The sequence below is a fragment of the Myripristis murdjan genome, chromosome 22 (assembly GCF_902150065.1).
Source record: "Myripristis murdjan chromosome 22, fMyrMur1.1, whole genome shotgun sequence".
Lineage (NCBI taxonomy): Eukaryota > Metazoa > Chordata > Actinopteri > Holocentriformes > Holocentridae > Myripristis > Myripristis murdjan.
Genome location: NC_044001.1, coordinates 20,615,336 through 20,633,905, shown reverse-complemented (window position 1 = coordinate 20,633,905; position 18,570 = coordinate 20,615,336). Strand labels below are relative to the sequence as shown.

General features: G+C 42.4%; 3 protein-coding genes across 5 annotated transcripts; all 3 read right to left on the bottom strand.

The window, feature by feature from the left end:
* Positions 1–414: 414 nt before the first annotated feature.
* gjb10 (gap junction protein beta 10) lies at positions 415–2,557 on the bottom strand. 2 transcript variants are annotated; one of them, XM_030045298.1, is made up of 2 exons: positions 2,457–2,557; positions 415–2,010 (listed from the first exon to the last, which is right to left on the bottom strand). In XM_030045298.1, the coding sequence occupies exon 2, from the start codon at positions 1,924–1,926 to the stop codon at positions 1,144–1,146; it is 783 nt and encodes a 260-aa protein (XP_029901158.1). In that variant the 5' UTR covers positions 1,927–2,010; positions 2,457–2,557; the 3' UTR covers positions 415–1,143. The 2 variants fall into 2 exon arrangements, with proteins under 2 accessions (XP_029901158.1, XP_029901159.1); XM_030045299.1 differs by having other exon boundaries at positions 415–1,982.
* Positions 2,558–3,356: 799 nt separating this feature from the next.
* On the bottom strand, positions 3,357–6,787 carry ppie (peptidylprolyl isomerase E (cyclophilin E)). 2 transcript variants are annotated; one of them, XM_030044518.1, is made up of 10 exons: positions 6,656–6,787; positions 5,949–6,047; positions 5,779–5,822; positions 5,628–5,654; positions 5,405–5,486; positions 5,214–5,317; positions 4,987–5,110; positions 4,463–4,648; positions 4,196–4,338; positions 3,357–3,578 (listed from the first exon to the last, which is right to left on the bottom strand). In XM_030044518.1, exons 1-10 carry the CDS (start codon positions 6,684–6,686, stop codon positions 3,510–3,512), a joined length of 909 nt encoding a protein of 302 aa, XP_029900378.1. In that variant the 5' UTR covers positions 6,687–6,787; the 3' UTR covers positions 3,357–3,509. The 2 variants fall into 2 exon arrangements, with proteins under 2 accessions (XP_029900378.1, XP_029900379.1); XM_030044519.1 differs by lacking the exon at positions 6,656–6,787 and adding an exon at positions 6,470–6,607.
* A 900-nt stretch (positions 6,788–7,687) lies between these two features.
* pabpc4 (poly(A) binding protein, cytoplasmic 4 (inducible form)) lies at positions 7,688–17,687 on the bottom strand. The gene is made up of 15 exons (XM_030044517.1): positions 17,492–17,687; positions 14,102–14,295; positions 12,996–13,111; positions 11,686–11,825; positions 11,483–11,577; positions 11,254–11,391; positions 10,824–10,919; positions 10,436–10,705; positions 9,851–9,941; positions 9,639–9,734; positions 9,091–9,221; positions 8,874–8,964; positions 8,574–8,704; positions 8,267–8,391; positions 7,688–8,083 (listed from the first exon to the last, which is right to left on the bottom strand). Exons 1-14 carry the CDS (start codon positions 17,685–17,687, stop codon positions 8,290–8,292), a joined length of 1,887 nt encoding a protein of 628 aa, XP_029900377.1. The 3' UTR covers positions 7,688–8,083; positions 8,267–8,289.
* Between the last annotated feature and the right edge of the window lie 883 nt (positions 17,688–18,570).

Here is an 18,570-nt window from a genome sequence, read left to right as displayed (position 1 = left end):
CAGTGACATGAGAAAATGTAATTAGTTACATCTTTGCTAAACTGGGATCTTGGAAAAATTGTGTGATCTTTCTTAAACAAGGGATGTCTGCTATTGGGTAATGCTAAAAGAATGAGAAAATCTTTGTTCACACAGAGGTGTCTGGACATGAACCTTCAATGTGATAAAGTTCAAGATGTTTCCTGTGCACAGACACTGATAAATACTGTCTGTAAATTATGATTGCAGGTACCTCTTTGAAATAATGCTGTATACACTATACAGCATCAAACTGTTTTTTTTTTTTTTTAAAACCTGGTCTTATGTAACAAAAACACCTTTTGAAAACACTGGAAATAAAGCTCTTTAATGAAAAATAATTCTATGAGCTATGCAGCTATACTGCATCACACTATTTACATCTAGAAAATATACACATATAGTGTTTACAAAACGACATCATAATCCCCTCTTGTGTCTTTGTAAGATTTTACCACTAAAAACATGAGGCAACAATGCAATATGAACAGCACAATCTTTCAAGCCTTAATAGTGGATAAATTCTGTAGAAGATGGTGTGTCAACTTCAAATAGGAAAATCAGAACGATACAAAGAGCTTAAGTGCAGTTTCAACTTGTGGACAAACTTAAAACCTTTTACAAAACACAAGAACAGGAACATTTTGAGGTGGAGCGATAAACAAAGAGGAGAAATACTACACTGAAAGACACTTGTTTGCTAAACCACTACAAATGATGGATGTTTGATGTAAAACTGACTCATGCGTTCAGTTCCATGGTACTCGAACCGAGGCATCTCTCATGGTGCCTCACACCAACTTGCTTTTTTGGTAAGGTTACAGAACTTCAACTGTAAACATAAAACTCTGGCCCAAACCAACACATTCCACCTTCATGATATAAGGTAGGCACGTTGAATGCTTATTTTAGTGGTCCTTTTCAGATGCTCTGACAGTGGATGTTATGATACAGCAATAGAAACATGGCAAGCTGCATTACAGTTCAGTCTCTGAGGACAAAATGTCTGTGAGGAAGTCTCTAGGGAAATGTCCTTGGATGGGACAGAGGAATCATCATCCGCATAAATAAATCCTTTCCTTTGCCTTCCTTGGTTTCTCATGAAGTCTTTGCCCTGCATCAGTATCAAGATATGGCCATGCTGTATGAAGGGGCAGGGGTTTGAGGGGTGTTTTTGCCTGCCAGCCTTAAAGTGCTCGCCTCCACCAGATTGCCAGTTGAGGTTGCCATGACCCGGTGTGAGTGATGGATAGTGGTGAAGCACTCGCGGCAACGCTTGCCCACCAGATAGAGGATCTCGAAAATGGACAGCAGGATGCAAATCAGGCTGGTGACCACCATGAAGATGGTGAAGATCCGTTTCTCTGTGGGCCGAGCAATGAAGCAGTCCACCGTGTTGGGACAGGGTTTCTGCTGGCACTTGATGAGGGTAGGGAAGTCATAGCCTTCATAGATGCGGAAGAGAAGGTAGACGAAGGTGGCATCCACAGCAATTTTGAAGACCAGGGTCAGGACGTAGGTCCACCACAGGCCTCCACGCTTTTTGCCCGTGTTCTTATAGAGACGCCGGCAGTTCTCACCGTATTTGAGGCGGTTTTTGCGTTCCCTGTCCTCCCTGTAGGCCACATGCATCACCACCAGGAAAGAGGGGCAAGTGACGAAGATGAGCTGCAGGGCCCACAGCCGGACGTGGGACACTGGGAAGAAGTGGTCGTAGCAGACGTTGTGGCATCCCGGCTGAGCTGTGTTGCACTTGAAGTCCTTCTGTTCATCACCCCATACTTTCTCAGCAGCCACCACAAACACCATCACCCTGAAGAGGAAAACAATGGAGAGCCACACACGGCCGAAGGCTGTCGAGTACTTGTTAACCCCACTGAGGAGGCCCTGGAGGAATGCCCAATTCATAGTGAGGGCGGCTCACAGTCTGTCTTCTCTTCTGGCTGACTGAACGCAGAGGAAGCTTGTTCCAGTTGAAATGACACAGAAAAACTTCAGGTATCGAACAGGCAGAGACAGGGAAGAAGCACAGCCAGACCTCAGGTATGGAAGAAGCACAAGACAAGAAAAAACAAATTACAGTTAGACCCTTAAGACCATGAAATCAGACATGTCTTTTCAAGAATCTTTAAAGGCGAAATAAATACATCAAAAACGGCATTACTGTGCCCAACACTTGTTAATCAAAGCATTATATTGTATTATTGATTAATTAATCAGTTTTATCGGTTACTATACGAAGATACAGTCGGACATTTCTAAACCGGGTCAGGCACTTCACTCTCTTCAACAATACAAAGCTCGTAGATTTGAATGCGTAATTACGCGTAGCCAAAAACACAGAAAGTTGGCGAAAAAAAAGTGTGTTCGAAAACAACGAGAAGTACACGTTGTAAAACATATTCACACCATATGTACAATTTAACTTCGATACTTACAATAAACGTTGTTGTTGCGGTTCCGTGTTGAAGCGGAGGAACGTGCTTTGGATGAACCCCACCGATGGGAATCTGGATAGATTACTCAAGAAGGCGGAGAGGAGGGGTGGAGCTGCCTCCTTGTTAAGTCTTCTCACACCGCAGTCAACCTGTTCAGGTGTGGCAGCACGACGTTGCAGTTACACAGCAACAAGTTGCTTCTCCGAAGTGCGTGGAGACCGTGAATGTCTGGGCGCACAAGCAGGGAGCAATAGAGAAAGGGGGTCTCACTCTCTGCGCCAAGGAGAGCCCTGAGCACATTTTCATTGGTTTAAGTGAATTGAAAAAAAAAAAAAAAAAAAAACCAACAAAAAACTTCACATTTGAGTTCATCAATACAGAGGATGGAATGGGAAAAAAGACCTGTATCAGTGCTCCCCCTTTTGGTTCAATTTAATTTTTCTATTTTATGGTGAAATATTATACCGTTTGGTTTGCAGTGTGTAGCCTGATCCTCAGTTAATCAATCTGAGATCTATGTGAATCTAGTTTTCTATATAATGTACATAGTAATAGAATATATTCTCTATGGATGTTTTGCATAAACATGAGGAAATTAAAAAGTGTTGCAAGTCAGCACCAACTTTTCTTTCCCAGTCTCTTAGGAAATTTATACATGCAGACAAAACACTTGCATCCAGTTATTCGCCCAAGCCACCTGTGCTTGCTACTAGTTATGAATTAATCAAAAAATTAATCAACAATCAACAAATTAATATTTTCCAAAACAATAAAGACTATGTATACTTTTAAATGGAGGGGGTATGCTACTTGCAGGCAATCATATCAGATCAATTTGACATTTAACTTAAAATACAACATTGAAGTACAGGACATAATACAAAATAACATGCAAAGAGGTTGTTCTGTATAAAAGTATTTATTGAAATATTTACATGGCAGAGGCTTGAATTAGAAAAGACCATGATGTGATAATCATCATTCTCACAGACATACAATGTATACAAAAACACACACAAGCACGCACACACAGAGACACACTTGATTTTCCATTCACACATATTCTCCACAGTCTGAGATGATCACTTTCTGTTTCGGCTTGCCGTCTTTTGTTCCCTGAGCCTGTAGAAACAAGACAGATTGAAAGAGAAGAAATATGTGGACTTTCCAAAAAAAACTGCTTAAATATTTTGACACAATTTGGTAATATAATACAAATTGGCCAGAGAATCAACTAAAATTCTACGATCTCTTCTCTCACCCCATTCTATATCTACCATCTGAGATATAGACCCTGGAATGCCACAGGATTATTCCTAAAATTATAATCCAGACAAGTTTCCTATATATTGCAATATTGCTTTTTATTGCACTGTTGAGAGGAGCACTGATCCCATTGTACTCTTTGCATCTTAAAATCACTACTGGCTACTTGCCAACTTTTTATTTTGACCATAAAAATCAGTGTAGCATTTACTTCTCACAGTTATCACTGATCAAGTTGAAAACAGTAGGGATATCTGATATTGTTCTCACATGGTCCACTTGAAGCGAAGAGCCGCAGATAAGATACAGTTTGTTCTCTAAATCATTATGATTGGCTACACAACTCAAAGTGAAACAGCAGAGAGCGCTTGATACGATCAGCAGGTGTTATAAATGGTATTTGCTTGTAAATAAAGACAATATTGCTAAATTAATTAATTATTCCAGCCGTTGTGCATCATGTAAGCCCTTACCTCCATAGCACGGACAACATCCATCCCTTCTATCAGCTCTCCAAACACCACATGTTTGCCGTCCAGCCAGTCTGTTTTGTCAGTTGTGATGAAGAACTGAGAGCCATTAGTGTTTGGCCCGGAGTTGGCCATGGACAGCTGCCCTGTGTGCGTGAGAGAGGTTTGGCCCGTCACCCACAGGATACACTTATCAACACAAACCATGAACCACACAACCCCCCCTTCACAGAACACACACTGTCGGACAGCCTCTCAGAAACGTCTCACCTGCAGCCGTGTGTTTGAGCACAAAGTTCTCGTCGTCAAACTTGCGGCCGTAGATCGACTTGCCACCGGTGCCGTTGTGGTTGGTGAAGTCACCTCCCTGGCACATGAACTGAGGGATGATGCGGTGGAAGCTGCTGCCCTTGAAGCCAAAGCCTTTTTCGTGTGTACACAAGCAGCGAAAGTTCTCTATAACAACATGTAAGAAAAAAAAAAAAAAACATTTGTGTCACTGAATGTCATCTGTTTTTATTTTCTGGGCATTTCTGCTTTGTTAGACAGACACAGTGGAGAGAGAGGGGATGACATGCAGCAAAGAGTCTGGCCAGATTCGCATCCAGGCCACTGTGTTTTTTCCTATTTTTAAAGTGAAGCACTACTATTTGTTCTCTCTGGTGCAATTTATTGCTGCCTCTATTTTTACCAGTTGGCTGAGCATAAATAATACTTTTTCCCCCAGCTATCTGCACAGACGGTATGTAGTGTTCTAATGATGCTTAAACCAATACGGGAAACAGCATATAGACCTGCTGTCATGGGAACGATGTCTGCCCGCAGGAGGAAGCGTAGCCGCCCAGCTGGCTTGTTGCCGATCTTGATATCCATGTAGACCTGGGGGTTAACTCGGCCCTTCTTGGCAGGGGGCTCGGCCTGAAAAAAATAGATTAATCATTCCTCATGGACCATCCTAAGGGAGTCTAAACAGGTTTTACTCTAAAATCAAACAAACAGCAAACACTGGAATGAGTCTCACCTCCTGTGCTGCTGTGTTGGGTGTTTCTCCAGCCGTCTCCATCGCCTCACTCTCCTCTGCGGTCTTCCCTGAGAACTTCTTCAGCCAGTCGTCATCCGACCATACTAAAGCAAAGACAGACTTACGGTCACTACCATGTTAATGAAACCAACAAAGACAAAACCATCTCTGCACAGGATTTTCTCAATCACCTGGTCGAGAAGAGCCCTCTTTGATTCTCATGGGTTTGGCAATGTTGACACGAATAGTTCGCCCAAAAAGCTCCGACTCATTCTGGTGGAGAAAAAGAGAAAACATGTAAAAATAATGTTAACAGTGCATTTTCTGTGAGCTCACTGCCACTGGGTCTTGGACACTGATATGAAAGTGCAGTAACAAGCATCCAGGCTGTGGCGAGCGACGTGACTGACTCACCATGTTATCAATAGCAGCAGCAGCATCCTGAGGAGCATAAAGCACAAAACAAAACAAAACAAAAAAAAAAACAATTTGAGTGAACTGAGAAACTCATCATAAAGGTCCCCAGAGGAACAATCAGTGTTTCAGTACCATAGCCAGGACTTACCTCTGCCAGCTCAAACTCAATGAAGGCAAACCCTCTGTGCTTTTCTGAGAAATTATAAATGAGACACATGAATGCAACTTTTAACATCTGGCTCCCTGATAGTGTGTCACATCACAGATACACAGACAAACAAACAAAAAAACACTTTGCCACAAAACCACTCACTGTACCTGTTTCATAGTCTAAGGGGATCTGGATGTCTGTGATGTCTCCAAAAGGAATAAAAGCCGCATGCAACACCTTCTCATCCACCTCCTCTGCCAGCCCACCTGTCAGAGACACAACATGGCAGCGATGGAGAATGAACCGACAAACACAAAGTCACTCTGACAGACAGAATTGATTATATCCACCGTGTTTCCAGTGAGAAATGACGACCAGAAACATTTTGATGCAAAGTAACCGAGGTGAGAGAGCTGCGTTTACGGATCACAATGTTGTCTGAAACCCACCTCCGGATTTTTACCTTATTTCCCACCAGGTGTCATTAAGGATTGGTGCCATTTTACCGTTATATAACAGCATAAAGCATCATATATCCTACTTCCACTTGCTAACATTCATTAAACAACTTGAAATATAGACATTGAGTTGACATTGAATTGAGTAAAATATACTATATTTTATAGTTTTCACTTAGGAGTTTACATTAATTCCGATCTGTTAAGCTAGCTAACTCGTTATCGCTTACCGGCTAACTTTCCCAGTTTCTTTATTTCCCCCTAACTTTTGTATTCTCCACTAGCCGTGGCGCAAACTTAGATTTAGCATTGGCTACTTTGGTTTAATCAAAGTGCTACTCTCCGTATATTTAAGAAGGCTAAAAGGAAAAACATTGCGTTTTAACACCGATTTCTGAACAATATTGGTAACTCACCAACATACAGCACTCGTTTGGTCGCCGCCATGTTGGATCTAACCCTTCAACTCTGACCCCGGCGGCTCGTCATTGGCGCGCTGCGAGCAGAGCCCGCCTCTCCACGGCACAGGGAGCTCTAGCGCCACCTGCCTTCGGGACGCCGCTCTGCAGTCACAGGCTCGGATCATTTTCACATTTTGTCCGCTCTTCTCTAGTGTGTTACAGTGACTGAGCATCTGCACCTACAGTCTTGCTCAATGACACCTCGGCGTTTTATTAGAAAACTGAGAAAACACATAGTGCATGAGAATCCTCTGCCCATTAAGTTGAGCTCATTACCTACATCTTAAATATGATACACAACACATTTTGTATATTGTTGTGTAAATGTAGCCTATGCAAATTTCTGACCCATATTCTTGAATTTCAACATTTCTTCTTTCTTTTTTTTTTTTTGTTAAATGAACTAATATGACAGAATCAGACTCAGAGTCAATTGCAGTTGCTCAAATTGTCAAGAGATTATAAGCAGTAGTCGAGTTGTAAAAAAAAAAAAAAAAAATCAGGGAGGATGGTCAATTTTTTTCACTTGATGAAAAGTGAGGATGGCAGTTTTACAAGGGGGATGATTATGAACGTTTTTATTTCAGTGGGGATGCCATCCACCCTCATCCCCCCTAAACTCGAGTACTGATTATAAGCATAAGTGAAATGATAAGAAATAGAAAAGAAATAAGTACAAAAATATGTGCATTAGAAATTTGTATTGAAAAAGTATGTGCATTATGTAGAAATATGTCAATAAATCCTACTTGTGCATTAATCCTAGTTGTAAAAAGTATGTGCATTATGTGTTTGTGCATCATTATAACTTTAAAAGTGATTTCCCTCCTACAACAGAAATGAAAACTGATAATGACATACAGTTGGTTAGCACATTATTTTTAAGATCAACACATACACACACACACACAGGGGAAACAATAATAATAATAATAATAATAATAATAATAATAAAAACATATAATCACAACTTTGATGTATCATCCCTTTATTGAGAATACCACACACCCATGATAACATAATGGGATGGAGGAATCCATCAGCTCAAAGCAAATCAAACAAAACTTTCAAACAAAGAAACAGAGCAATGCTCATTTTCCTTATAGAAAAAAAGGGTTCTGTCCTTAGCCACAAAATGAAGGGCCTTGACTCAAGAGAACACCCTCATTTGTATTTATTGCTTTTGGTATGCAGTTTAAAACTATTACAGAACTAGGAAAATTAAGTACTGTAATATATTATTTATTATTTTTTTTCAAATGTTCAAGTATGTTTTTAAAATTATATTTTCTCTTTTTTTGAGTTTTTGTTTTGTTCAGAGGACTCTGGTGGTTGGAGTCAGTATAGTGTCTCTCTCCCCGTTGCTGCTCAGTTGTCTGTGCTCTGAAATAACAAAAAAACATTTCATTAGTGCCGCTAGCCTCAGCGCAAGTAGTATAAACACATGATGCAATAACCACTACTATCTGTACATGAAGCAAGAACTCAGGGTCAGTACCGCTAGTGCAAGAGATTTAGGAGACATTGGAAAAACAGCACTGCAGTGATGTTAATAGACGGTCATACCAGTGTCATAAAGCACACCGTCTTCAGGATGTGGCAGCAGCAGCAGTAGTAGCAATGCCGCCCACTTTCTGGGTAGCATCTTTCTTTGCCTGATGGGCCTGTAGCACCGCAACAGCTTCCTCCACCTGTACAAAGAAAACATCAAACCTGAGTAAGTATATTGTAGCCTACAGTGTAATTAATTACAACAGACTGGCCATTTGCCTGTCTGTTGCCCAGCAGCAAACATGGCAAATCCATGCTGCATGTGACATCTGACAAATAAGCAGTAAAACACCATTATGATGACTCAGGAAGAGTAAGGCACCTTTGAGCGTAGAGACTCATGGGACTCCAGCATATGTAGCAGTTCAGAGTTGTCAATCTCCAGCAGCATGCCGGTGATTTTCCCTGCTAGGTTGGCATGCATGGCCTGAATCAGAGGGAAGAGTCGCTCCCCTATTTGTGTGTGGGAGAAGAATACAGAGAAAGACAGCACAAATGAATCAATCTAAGATAAACAGTCCAGACAGTCCACATTGCACAGTGAGCGTGGATCAAACCCACATCATAGCTGCAACATGTATGATTAAATACTTTTTTCGGAGTAGTGACATGTGTTGCTTACCTAGCATCTGCTTCTGCTCTTGAGGGGGAGCTGCAGCCAGCATGGAGGCTGTGAGAGGCTCCTGGCCCTGAACGTGCACGGCTGGTTGAGCCTGGAGCAGATGGATGCAGGAAACAGTTAGAAAGCTGAATAACAGGTTGAGTGCAGAAATTGCAGCCTGTCAGCTATACAGCTATACAAACAGCTACAAATGATAGTCTCATGGTTTTATTCATACCTGCTGTAAGGCAATAGGTTGCACCACCTGCGGGTTGGGGTTACGAACACCGGTGGCATATTTGTAAGGCGGCATGGCCCGGGGCGCAGGGACTCCCATGGAGGGACGGGGACCCATGGCCTGGCCAGCACCTAGCAACAGGGATTCGTGAAGAGTGAACCAAACAGGCATGGAATTAGAATCTATCTTGGCTCAAATGGGAGCCGAATGAAAACTGCCCAGACAATCTTGTGATTAGTGCATATCTACAATTATTATTAAGTGTGATCAGTGTTGGCTTCTTAGGCCTCCTTATCTTTAACTTTAGAAGTGTCAGTGTTTATATTTCTACGTATATGCCTGCATGTGCACATGGTAATAAAGCATCAGTGAGTTTTGAAATGACAAATAGAAGGGTTTATGAGAGGAAGTTGATGTCAGTGTTTCAGTATTAAGAGTCCACAGTTTGTTTTCTGAAGTGGTTCTCCAAGTGTAATGCCACCAAAATGTCGAAGCTGTCAGTAGGTCAATGATCCCTTTTGGTCAAGCGATATTAATAGTGGGTATACCTCGTGGGCCTTGGGAACTGGTGTTGGGAGTCATGTGTCTCAGGTTGGCCCGTGGACCTGGCTGACGTAACGAGTTGGGCATCCCTTGGAAGCCACCTTGGAAGTGGGAGAAGTGGTGATGACCACAGGGCATTTAACATATTTTCAATACTCTAACTGTGGCATTTACTGAGCAGCTTATATGAAAGTCAGTTGTACAATCATGTGCTCACCTTGACCTCTGCCGCCTTGCTGCTGCCAGCGGGGGTTAGGTCGCATCTGGGCCAGCTGATTGGGTGCATAGTAAGTAGTCCTATTCTGGGCCTGGTGGGAACCAACAAGTTCAAGGCATTATGCTGTGACACTACGATCATGCTCCAATATGCTCCTGAAGTGAATGCTCCAAATTTAGCTACTCATACAATACAATAGCAATTCAACCTATAGCCAATTGACATGAAAGCTTTTACATTTACTGTTTCAAACACTCTTTCATAGGGAAAATCATCTGACATAGAGAAGGGGATGTATTTAATATTACTAAAAACACTAACAATGATTTGTTTGGCACCAACAGAAAATCTAAGGAAAAAGACACCACAGTTCTGACTAAGCTGCTGGATTGACAACCAGTGCGGGAAGTGCAGCACAAAAACATCACCACTTGGCAGCAAAGGTATCACGATGGATTACCACTTTAGCACACAGAAACTTGGAAACTGTCATGGAAATAATATATCCGTGAGCTTTTGTGGCATTCCAAATTGAGGCAAAATACATTAACATACAGTGTCATGCCAAACTTTAGAGTCTCACACCTGTGGCACAGCTGGCATGAAGTAGCCGCTGGGGGGCTGGAACTGATTAATGATGGCGTTGGCTGGCATGGCCCTCATGCCTGCAATGCGCTGCATGTACTGATTGGTGAGGTGGGCCTTGCGCTCCTCTTTGCGCTGGGCAAGGGCCACGTACAGAGGTTTGGAGCCAACGATACGTCCGTTCATCTCAGTCACGGCCTTGGTGGCCTCCTCGGGGGAGGAGAAGCAGACAAAACCAAAGCCCTTGGAGCGACCCTCCTCCAGCATCACCTAAAATATAGACACCACATGAAATCTGGATGACTTCGGTCTCACAACAACACTATAGTGCATTGATGTCACGGCAGTGGGTATCATGCAATGCAGCCATCTGTCTGACTTCTCTAACCTTAGCACTTGTAATGGACCCAAATGGAGAGAACTCCTTTCGCAGCTTCTCATCATCTATAGTGTCATCCAGGTTCTTGATGTAAAGGTTAACACCCTGAAAGCAAAGCCAAAAGTATGATCCACACCATAAACAAGCACACTTTTCCAACTGTCTTGCATTCATTTTTTTTTCAGATAATTATACATTTAAATGTCAAAACTGAATGTGATTAATTGAATGTTTAACAACTGAATGAATGACCAATTGACAAATGTACTTCGTATATGTCTGACCCCCTGTATGCACTATGCTGGATTTACTGGGAGTGCTGGTACCACGTCTTTAATTTTGACCCTGAGACTCTGTAGATCATGTTTAGGTGTGTCCTCTTCTTCCTGTTCACCAAACAAACAAACAAATGACCAATGACTCATTAGTTTCCGCTGACCTGATAACGGCTGATCCTTTCCTGTTTCAGCAGCTCAAACTTCCTCTTCAGCTCTGCCTGGCGCTCCATCTTCTTCTGAGCGCGGCCCACAAACACAGTCTTGCCGTTGAGTTCAGTGCCATTCATGTCCTCTACTGCCTTTGAATGCAGTCATAATTATCAACAAGGACCCATGACAGAAACACACACTTGACAAATCCACGATACAATGACAGACCCTGCAAAGTACCTTATTGGCGTCCTCGTGTTTTTCATAACTAACGAATCCGAAGCCTCTAGATTTGCCGGTGGGGTCTGTCATCACTTTCACACTGAGTGTTTTACCTGTAGAGGGCAAAGGTCAAACAAGAGGACATACAATGAGTTGCAGCTTCTACAATCAGATATACATACACCAAGTTGATCTGACACATGAATCCAGTCACAGTTTACCATATTTGTCAAAGAGCTCCTTCAGGCGGTCGTCGTCCATATCATCCCCAAAGTTCTTGATGTAGACATTGGTGAACTCTTTGGCTTTGGCCCCCAGTTCAGCCTCCCGCTCCTTGCGAGACTTGAAACGACCCACAAATCTGGAGAAGGAGGGAGAGAGCAGCGAAACACACTCTTGTAAAACAGTCCTGACTGAGCCGGGGAAACAAACCAGGATCAATCTCTCTCTCGACTTCCTCTTTCAATCTAAAATAGTGGTTTTCCCAGCTTCCAGGTGCAGAAGGCTCCCATCGCAATGGCAAGAGGGAGACCTGGCCCACGCAAGAGCAGTAAGTAGGAGAGAGGAGGTCCCATTGCAAAAAAAAAAAAAAAGACAACATTCACCAGACACAATTCACAGCCACATCTCGTCATGTGACTTATACTGGGTTAAACAACAAAAAAAACTTAGAGGTGCTGTTGAAATCACCAGAAGCAGGCAAATAAGTGCACATGCTAGACACAGAACACAGCGACAACCATCATAATTCTTGGTCCAAGACTTGGTGAGGAGGTGGATGGAGAGGGATGGAGGGACAGAGGCTCGCAGAACAAAGGAAATCTGAGGAGGACCAAATGATCTTATATACCTTGCTATGAAGACCTCTCCCAATCCGCCATCCAGCATTGCATTCCTGCATTCGATCCATCACTAAAACACACAAGCGTGGTCATACACACGCATACACACACACAAACACACCAACACTGAGTCGAGAGGACTAGCAAGTGGACAAACGGACAAACAGAAAACGCATCTGGTAGGAAAGATAGGACGAGTTAGGAGGTGTGTTTAGTTTGTTATATCAGTTTAGAAGTTATCTTGATACTGGCCAAGGTGAGAAATCTGCTCGTTAGTTGTATTATTTACAGAAGAACTCACAAACCTACCACGCCACAACAATGTGAAAAAAAGACAACATAAAAATTCAGATCACTCAACACTTGTGTAGAACAGACAAACAAGAGGATATATCACTCTTTGTAGCAATCTGATCATACACAGACCATGCACTGTTACAGTCATTACCATCTTTCATTCTCCTTGGGTTACAGTTAAAATATTAGACTATAAAGTCAACTTTTAGAGAAACTAAAAAACTGGTGCCACTGGTGCCATAAAACCCTGTAAAAGTCATTTTAATCTCTAGCTTCAAAAGTCGCTCTGAAACTTGAGTCATTCCCTAAAAACGTCTGAGACAGTAACAACAACAAACTGAGACCCTGTTCTTCCCCACAGTCCTTGCTCTCCAAGAAGATCAGACACTCACACCTTGCGGTCATTGAGAAGCATGCCGTTCATCTTCTCAATGGCACGGTCAGCAGCATCCTGGGTCTCAAAGTGAACAAAGGCGTAGCCCTTGGAGCCATTTTCATCACACACCACCTAGACCAGAGGAGACATGTATGGCTCAACACATACTGGATTTAATAAAGGCAGTTCCTTCCTTTAATTTGTTAATTTAAACTATGTATGCACTGAGGACTGCAACTCCCCAAACATTTTGTAATACACCAAACTCGTGTCAAACCAGACATCAAACAATAAACACGGATGTCCTGAAAATAAAGATGATGTGAAGTTGATTGCTTCTTGCTTTTAACTCTTGGAAACCTTTGAGCCTATGTGTGGTCTTTTATTTTGAAAGGCTTTATCTAATCCTCTCAACACAAATCACTTAATTTCTTTTTATTTGTCATTTTTGGGGCATTTTTTAAAAGAAATATTTTACCAATTTCCACGTGTCTTTTTTTTTTTTTTTTAATTTTCCATTCTCCAATTTTCTAGTATTTGTTTTACTAATTTTGTTAAATCTTTTGGCAAATTGTCTTCTTACTGCTTACTGTCTGCTTACTAATGTGTTACTCATTTTTGGGTAATTTCTTGCTAATTTGCTCATTAAATTTTTTTGTCTTTGTCAAATCAAGTGACTTTGCCCAGGTCCTCAAAGGGTTAAAAAGTGCACTATGCAAAACAGAGGACTGGTTGACTCCTGAACGATCAACTGACAGAAACATGGACTAAGCACTTTATTTATCAGTGAGCCTGGCCAACGATGAGAACCATGCAGATGTAGCCAACATATTTCATGCCTCCTCCAGAGTTTTTATCAGTTGAACCCCAAGAGTCCTCACTGTAATGTAATTTGACGTAGTGTGTCTTTAATAAGCACTCCCAGCAGTGGTTCTAGTTCTTTCATGAGAACAATATAATGTCTCAGGACTTTAGGAGCAATGACTTTAGGAAGATAAGTGCTGTATATTATTCCCACCTGTTAAGAGATTTACAGTTTTTCATTGTATAATAAATCAAAAATGTGAGTAGCATCCAATAGCATATGAACACACCCCTGTGTGATGTTTAACACTTTTATACCTTGCAGGAGAGGATGTTGCCGAAGGCGGAGAAGGTGTCGTACAGGGCCTTGTTGTCGATGGACTTGTCCAGGTTCTTGATGAACACATTGCCCACTCCAGACTTTCTGAGGGAGGGGTCTCTTTGGGACCACATGATTCTGATTGGCTTCCCTTTCACCACATCAAAGTTCATGGTGTCCAGGGCTCTCTCCGCTGGTGGGGGAGGGAAAGAGAGGCCAGACGAAAGGGTAAGGGTGCTTGTTTACATGGAGTCAGGAGTGTAAAAACATGTCAGTTAGTAGCATGCTAACTACATACTCCAGCTCCTCTGTAGCCCATACATTCACTCCATGACATCATTCTTAATTCTCCCATGCCACTGATGGATAAATTAATAACACCATAGTGCAACAACATATCTATCTACGTATATATTATATTCAACAACAAAACCAACTAAAACACACAATCTCCTTGTAACAACATAACATGAGGCAACAATAAAGTGTCCCAAAAACAGTTTGTCCCATGCATGGAGAGCCCTGCTCCCAGGCCGTTATCAAGGCACGTGTAACACGGTGAATTACTGCAGCAGACCATGTGGCTGAGGAGCTACAGAGCAGCAGCTGGGACAGTCACTGTGGGGGCGGTTGCTTTGGACAAGCCGGGAGCACATGGCCCTCTCACTCAGACAGATAGGAGGAGCACTGCACTGCTGGGCCACATGCTGCCGGGACAGGTCCCACCTCAACAAGTCGAAGAATAGGCTGTGTGTGACAGAATGTAAATATAGACTAGCAAACGTTCAAATAAACAGGCCAAATCAACTGACAATGAGGCTCAGTTTGTACTCTCTCTCTCTATACTTTATATCTCTCATGTCGCCTCTGTCATGTCCATGTGGGCACACATGCCAGCTAGTGATTGTCCCTTTGTTCAGTCACTCCCACAGTACACACACACACACACACACACGCACACACACACACACACACACACACACACACACACACACACACATACACACACGCACACACTCACCCCGGGCTTTCCAGCTAAAAATGTCTGGTAAACAAAACGGAGCTGCCTTGCGTCTGCTGGCATCAGCAGTTTGGCCTGCAATTGTACTTCACAACCCGTGTGCTCAGAGAAGGTGTGTGATCATAGTCAAACATGTGGGCCTAATTCTGGAAGGTTCCCAGTGGGTTTCTTGATTTAAAAAAAGAACAAGTCCAGAGTCAGCTATGCAATAAAAAAGATAATGATTCACAAATTAAATGTCATACAAAACTCTTGCCTAATTTGAAAGGATACATACATACAACAAAATTTCACCGGTCAGTGAAGCAAAATGTAACTGATGGGCCAAAACTCGATTGATTGGAACTTGACAAGCCATGTTGCCTCTCCAGTTAACCGTTTGGGGGATTTAAAGTCTTAAAATGTTAAAAGTATTATGGTCAGGCAGAATTTGGACTGCCTACAAGAGGATCTAAATTTAGAGAGGGGTCCTGAGAGGTATGTGTTGGCATGGAGTGTGAGTTGAGCATTCTCTACCATTGATGGGGAGGAGACACATTCAACAAGAATGTTCATTTGAGTAACACCAGGTCTTGTGAATGTTTACACATGCAGCTGTGACATGATGAAATCTTACAGGGATAGTAACCAGTTTTAACTAATGGCATTCCCTGAATAAACTCCTCATATTGACCAGCTACAAGTCTGCTCCGTCACCTCGGTGAAAAATATACCTGAATGGCGTGATCAAGTATTTCACTACTGTATTTTGTGTTGTGGACGTGCTGTGTGTCTTAGTGGGCTGTTGCCCCACAGGCACGTGCTCGGGCTCCATTTAAACACCCACCAGCTACCATCCCCCATTATCTACACCTCCAAACTGCCAACAAATGGCGTCTCTTTAGTTTCCCACTTGTGGCTCCTCTTACATTCACTCAAGTGAACGATACCACCTTTCTGGACGCAAGCCAGTTGTAGCCTTGTCATTGCTACAGCTTTTGCAGCTTTTTCTAACTGGCTAGAGCACAGATAAGCTGTGACAGGTGTTTAACGTTGATACAGCGAGCCAAAAAGCCCACACTATGTCAACAGTTTCGAGGGCGTCCTCAGACAAGGCACCCGCAACACCCGCCATTATCGCTCAATGTTTTGATGCCATGGTCTCTAACTGGAAAGAGTTACAACAGTGGCATGGAAATAATTTGTCTGGAAGACCTATATTGCAGTTTGAAAACTCTGTAAATGGCCTCTTGATAAGGGGATTGAATTATCTGCATAACATATGTTGCACCTTTTAATCAAAGCAGCAGGAAACCATTAAGTCAGGCTCTGTCAACAGAGAAGTGAACTTGAGAATATGTAGTTGAACAGCAGCACCCAAATAAGCAGCACATGAAAAGATTAACAATAAACAAGCAGACAAGTAGTTGGGATTTTGCAGATAAACCAGCTTGTGGTATGAAAGGCTTGTTCAGCTCATCCTAAACGAGTGCAAAAATAAAACCGGGGTTAAATGGAAATAGAAACACAATCATGTCTTTGACATTATTTCATTGTTAGACTACACAGATGTGTGACATGTCAAGAACACAAATGCAGGAGTTATTGTTCAGCCGTGCCTGTCCCTTTTCCTGCTTTCAGTGAGTGAAGCAGCGGAGGGCAATGGGAATTAATTTCACTACAGAACTGTCCCTCTGTGGCCCTTTAAATAGGAGCAGAAATGGGTCATTTTGGGTAAGGGATGGAAGACCTGCAAAAGGAAGCATGTTCCTTTTGCCGAGAGACTTCGTCATGAGTGATGTGCTCAAAATGACTTTTCAGGAAACTTTAAGCCTCAGACATAGGCTACACCAAACTCTAGGAAGGTGAGAGCTTATATTCTAGCAATGCCATACACCGCAGCATGCAAGAACTGGGCCATTGCACTTCGGCTATGTGGGTCAAATGATTACTCTAACCAGTGTGGAAACTGCCGGCATTGGATGGATATTTCAAAAGTGAGCAATATCAAAATTATGATTCACTGTAAACTCATTATTGGTCCATTCCCTATTGTTTGCCTCATTCTGACTTTTATTATATGTAGGTTGTAATTACCCACAATCGGATTCCATACAGCTGATGCTAAAAGCATGTGACACTCACCATTTGAAGGATGCATAGGCTATTGGCATTTATCAAAAAACAGCTCCCATATGTGTCGAAAAGGTTGTTGAATGGACAGTGCAATGCGGACATCATTTTGAAACACTGCAAAACCTTTTGCCATGCAAATAGCAGAATGACATCCATGCATTGATGCGTGCAGGTAACATTGTGCTGATGGGCAATCGTGATCAACTGCAGAGTGATGATGACCAAATGTTGGGATGAATGTTTGATTTCTTACCGTCAGCGGGCTGTGAGAAGTTCACATAAGCATAACCAAGAGACCGTCGGGTGATCATATCTCGACATACTCGAATAGACAGCACCGGTCCAGCGGGGCTAAATTTCTCATACAGCATAGCCTCCGTGATATCGGGGTGCAGGTCGCCAACATAGAGAGAAGCCATTGGATAACTCCCCGTGGTCGCTGTGTTCATATCGCGGACTTCGCAAAGTAAATGAATGCAAATCTTCCCTCAAAAGCCAGAGAAATGTCGCTATTAGTGGAACTCCGGGCTCGAATCAGCGCGTTATTTCTCACCTAATGAAGAGACGCTCTATAGACTGAATGGCTCTCCGGTGTAAAGAAGTTTCCCAGCTTGATGAGTTAAAAAATGAAGTGACAAGCTTGAAAGGCAGGATATTTCGGCGTCTCCCGAAGTATTTCAGCCTCTAGACGCCAACTTCGGGTTAAGCCCGAGGCCTCCTGTTCCTATTATTTTTAAATTAAGATTTTGCTATTTTTTTTTTTTAAATGTTTGTATTTTTACTTAAATATTACGGTACTTGTTTTTATTTAGATTTTTATACGTTTTATATTTTTTATATATTTTTTTCTTAAGTTTTTCAAGAACAGTGAGTTAGACACTCACGGTTGTTTTGTGGCCGGGGAAAGAGACTGCGTGAGGAAAGCATGGGCACTTTATAGTGAGTGCGGTGCGGAGGAAATAGTGGCCAGGGTCAAACTTAGGATAGGGGGAAAAAAAAAAAAGAAAAAACACACTGAGCATGCGGTGTAAAAGGGAGAGCGCACACTGCACTGTCACAACTACAGAGCAGAGCTCCCCACAGCGACATCTGGGTGGGAAATACAGTAGGCAAGGGAGGGAGGGAGGGGGCGGCTCACATTAGAATAAACATTTTGCTGTGAGACCACACATTACAAAAATGCAGCCATGTAGTTTAATGAGTGTTTTCATTCAATTCAAACGCCACACTAGCCGACTGGCATATCAGGGTTGTGAAATGACTGATTTTTGGTTGGAGTGAAACCCTGCAGATTCTTGGTTGTCCGTGGCACATTGTTGCCTTTTGCTGCAA

What these genes read in the sequence shown, in the direction of transcription:
- gjb10 (XM_030045298.1), bottom strand. Translation starts at nt 1,926, where the DNA reads ATGAATTGGGCATTCCTCCAGGGCCTCCTCAGTGGGGTTAACAAGTAC.
- ppie (XM_030044518.1), bottom strand. Translation starts at nt 6,686, where the DNA reads ATGGCGGCGACCAAACGAGTGCTGTATGTTG. An exon ending in TTGAGTTTGAGCTGGCAGAG is followed by an intron (nt 5,655 to 5,778) that starts GTAAGTCCTGGC and finishes TATGCTCCTCAG; the next exon opens with GATGCTGCTGCTGCTATTGA. An exon ending in GCTCAAACACACGGCTGCAG is followed by an intron (nt 4,339 to 4,462) that starts GTGAGACGTTTC and finishes TCACGCACACAG; the next exon opens with GGCAGCTGTCCATGGCCAAC.
- pabpc4 (XM_030044517.1), bottom strand. Translation starts at nt 17,687, where the DNA reads ATGAACACAGCGACCACGGGGAGTTATCCAATGGCTTCTCTCTATGTT. An exon ending in TCATGCCAGCTGTGCCACAG is followed by an intron (nt 9,942 to 10,435) that starts GTGTGAGACTCT and finishes GGTTCCCACCAG; the next exon opens with GCCCAGAATAGGACTACTTA. An exon ending in GCAAGGCGGCAGAGGTCAAG is followed by an intron (nt 9,735 to 9,850) that starts GTGAGCACATGA and finishes CCCACTTCCAAG; the next exon opens with GTGGCTTCCAAGGGATGCCC.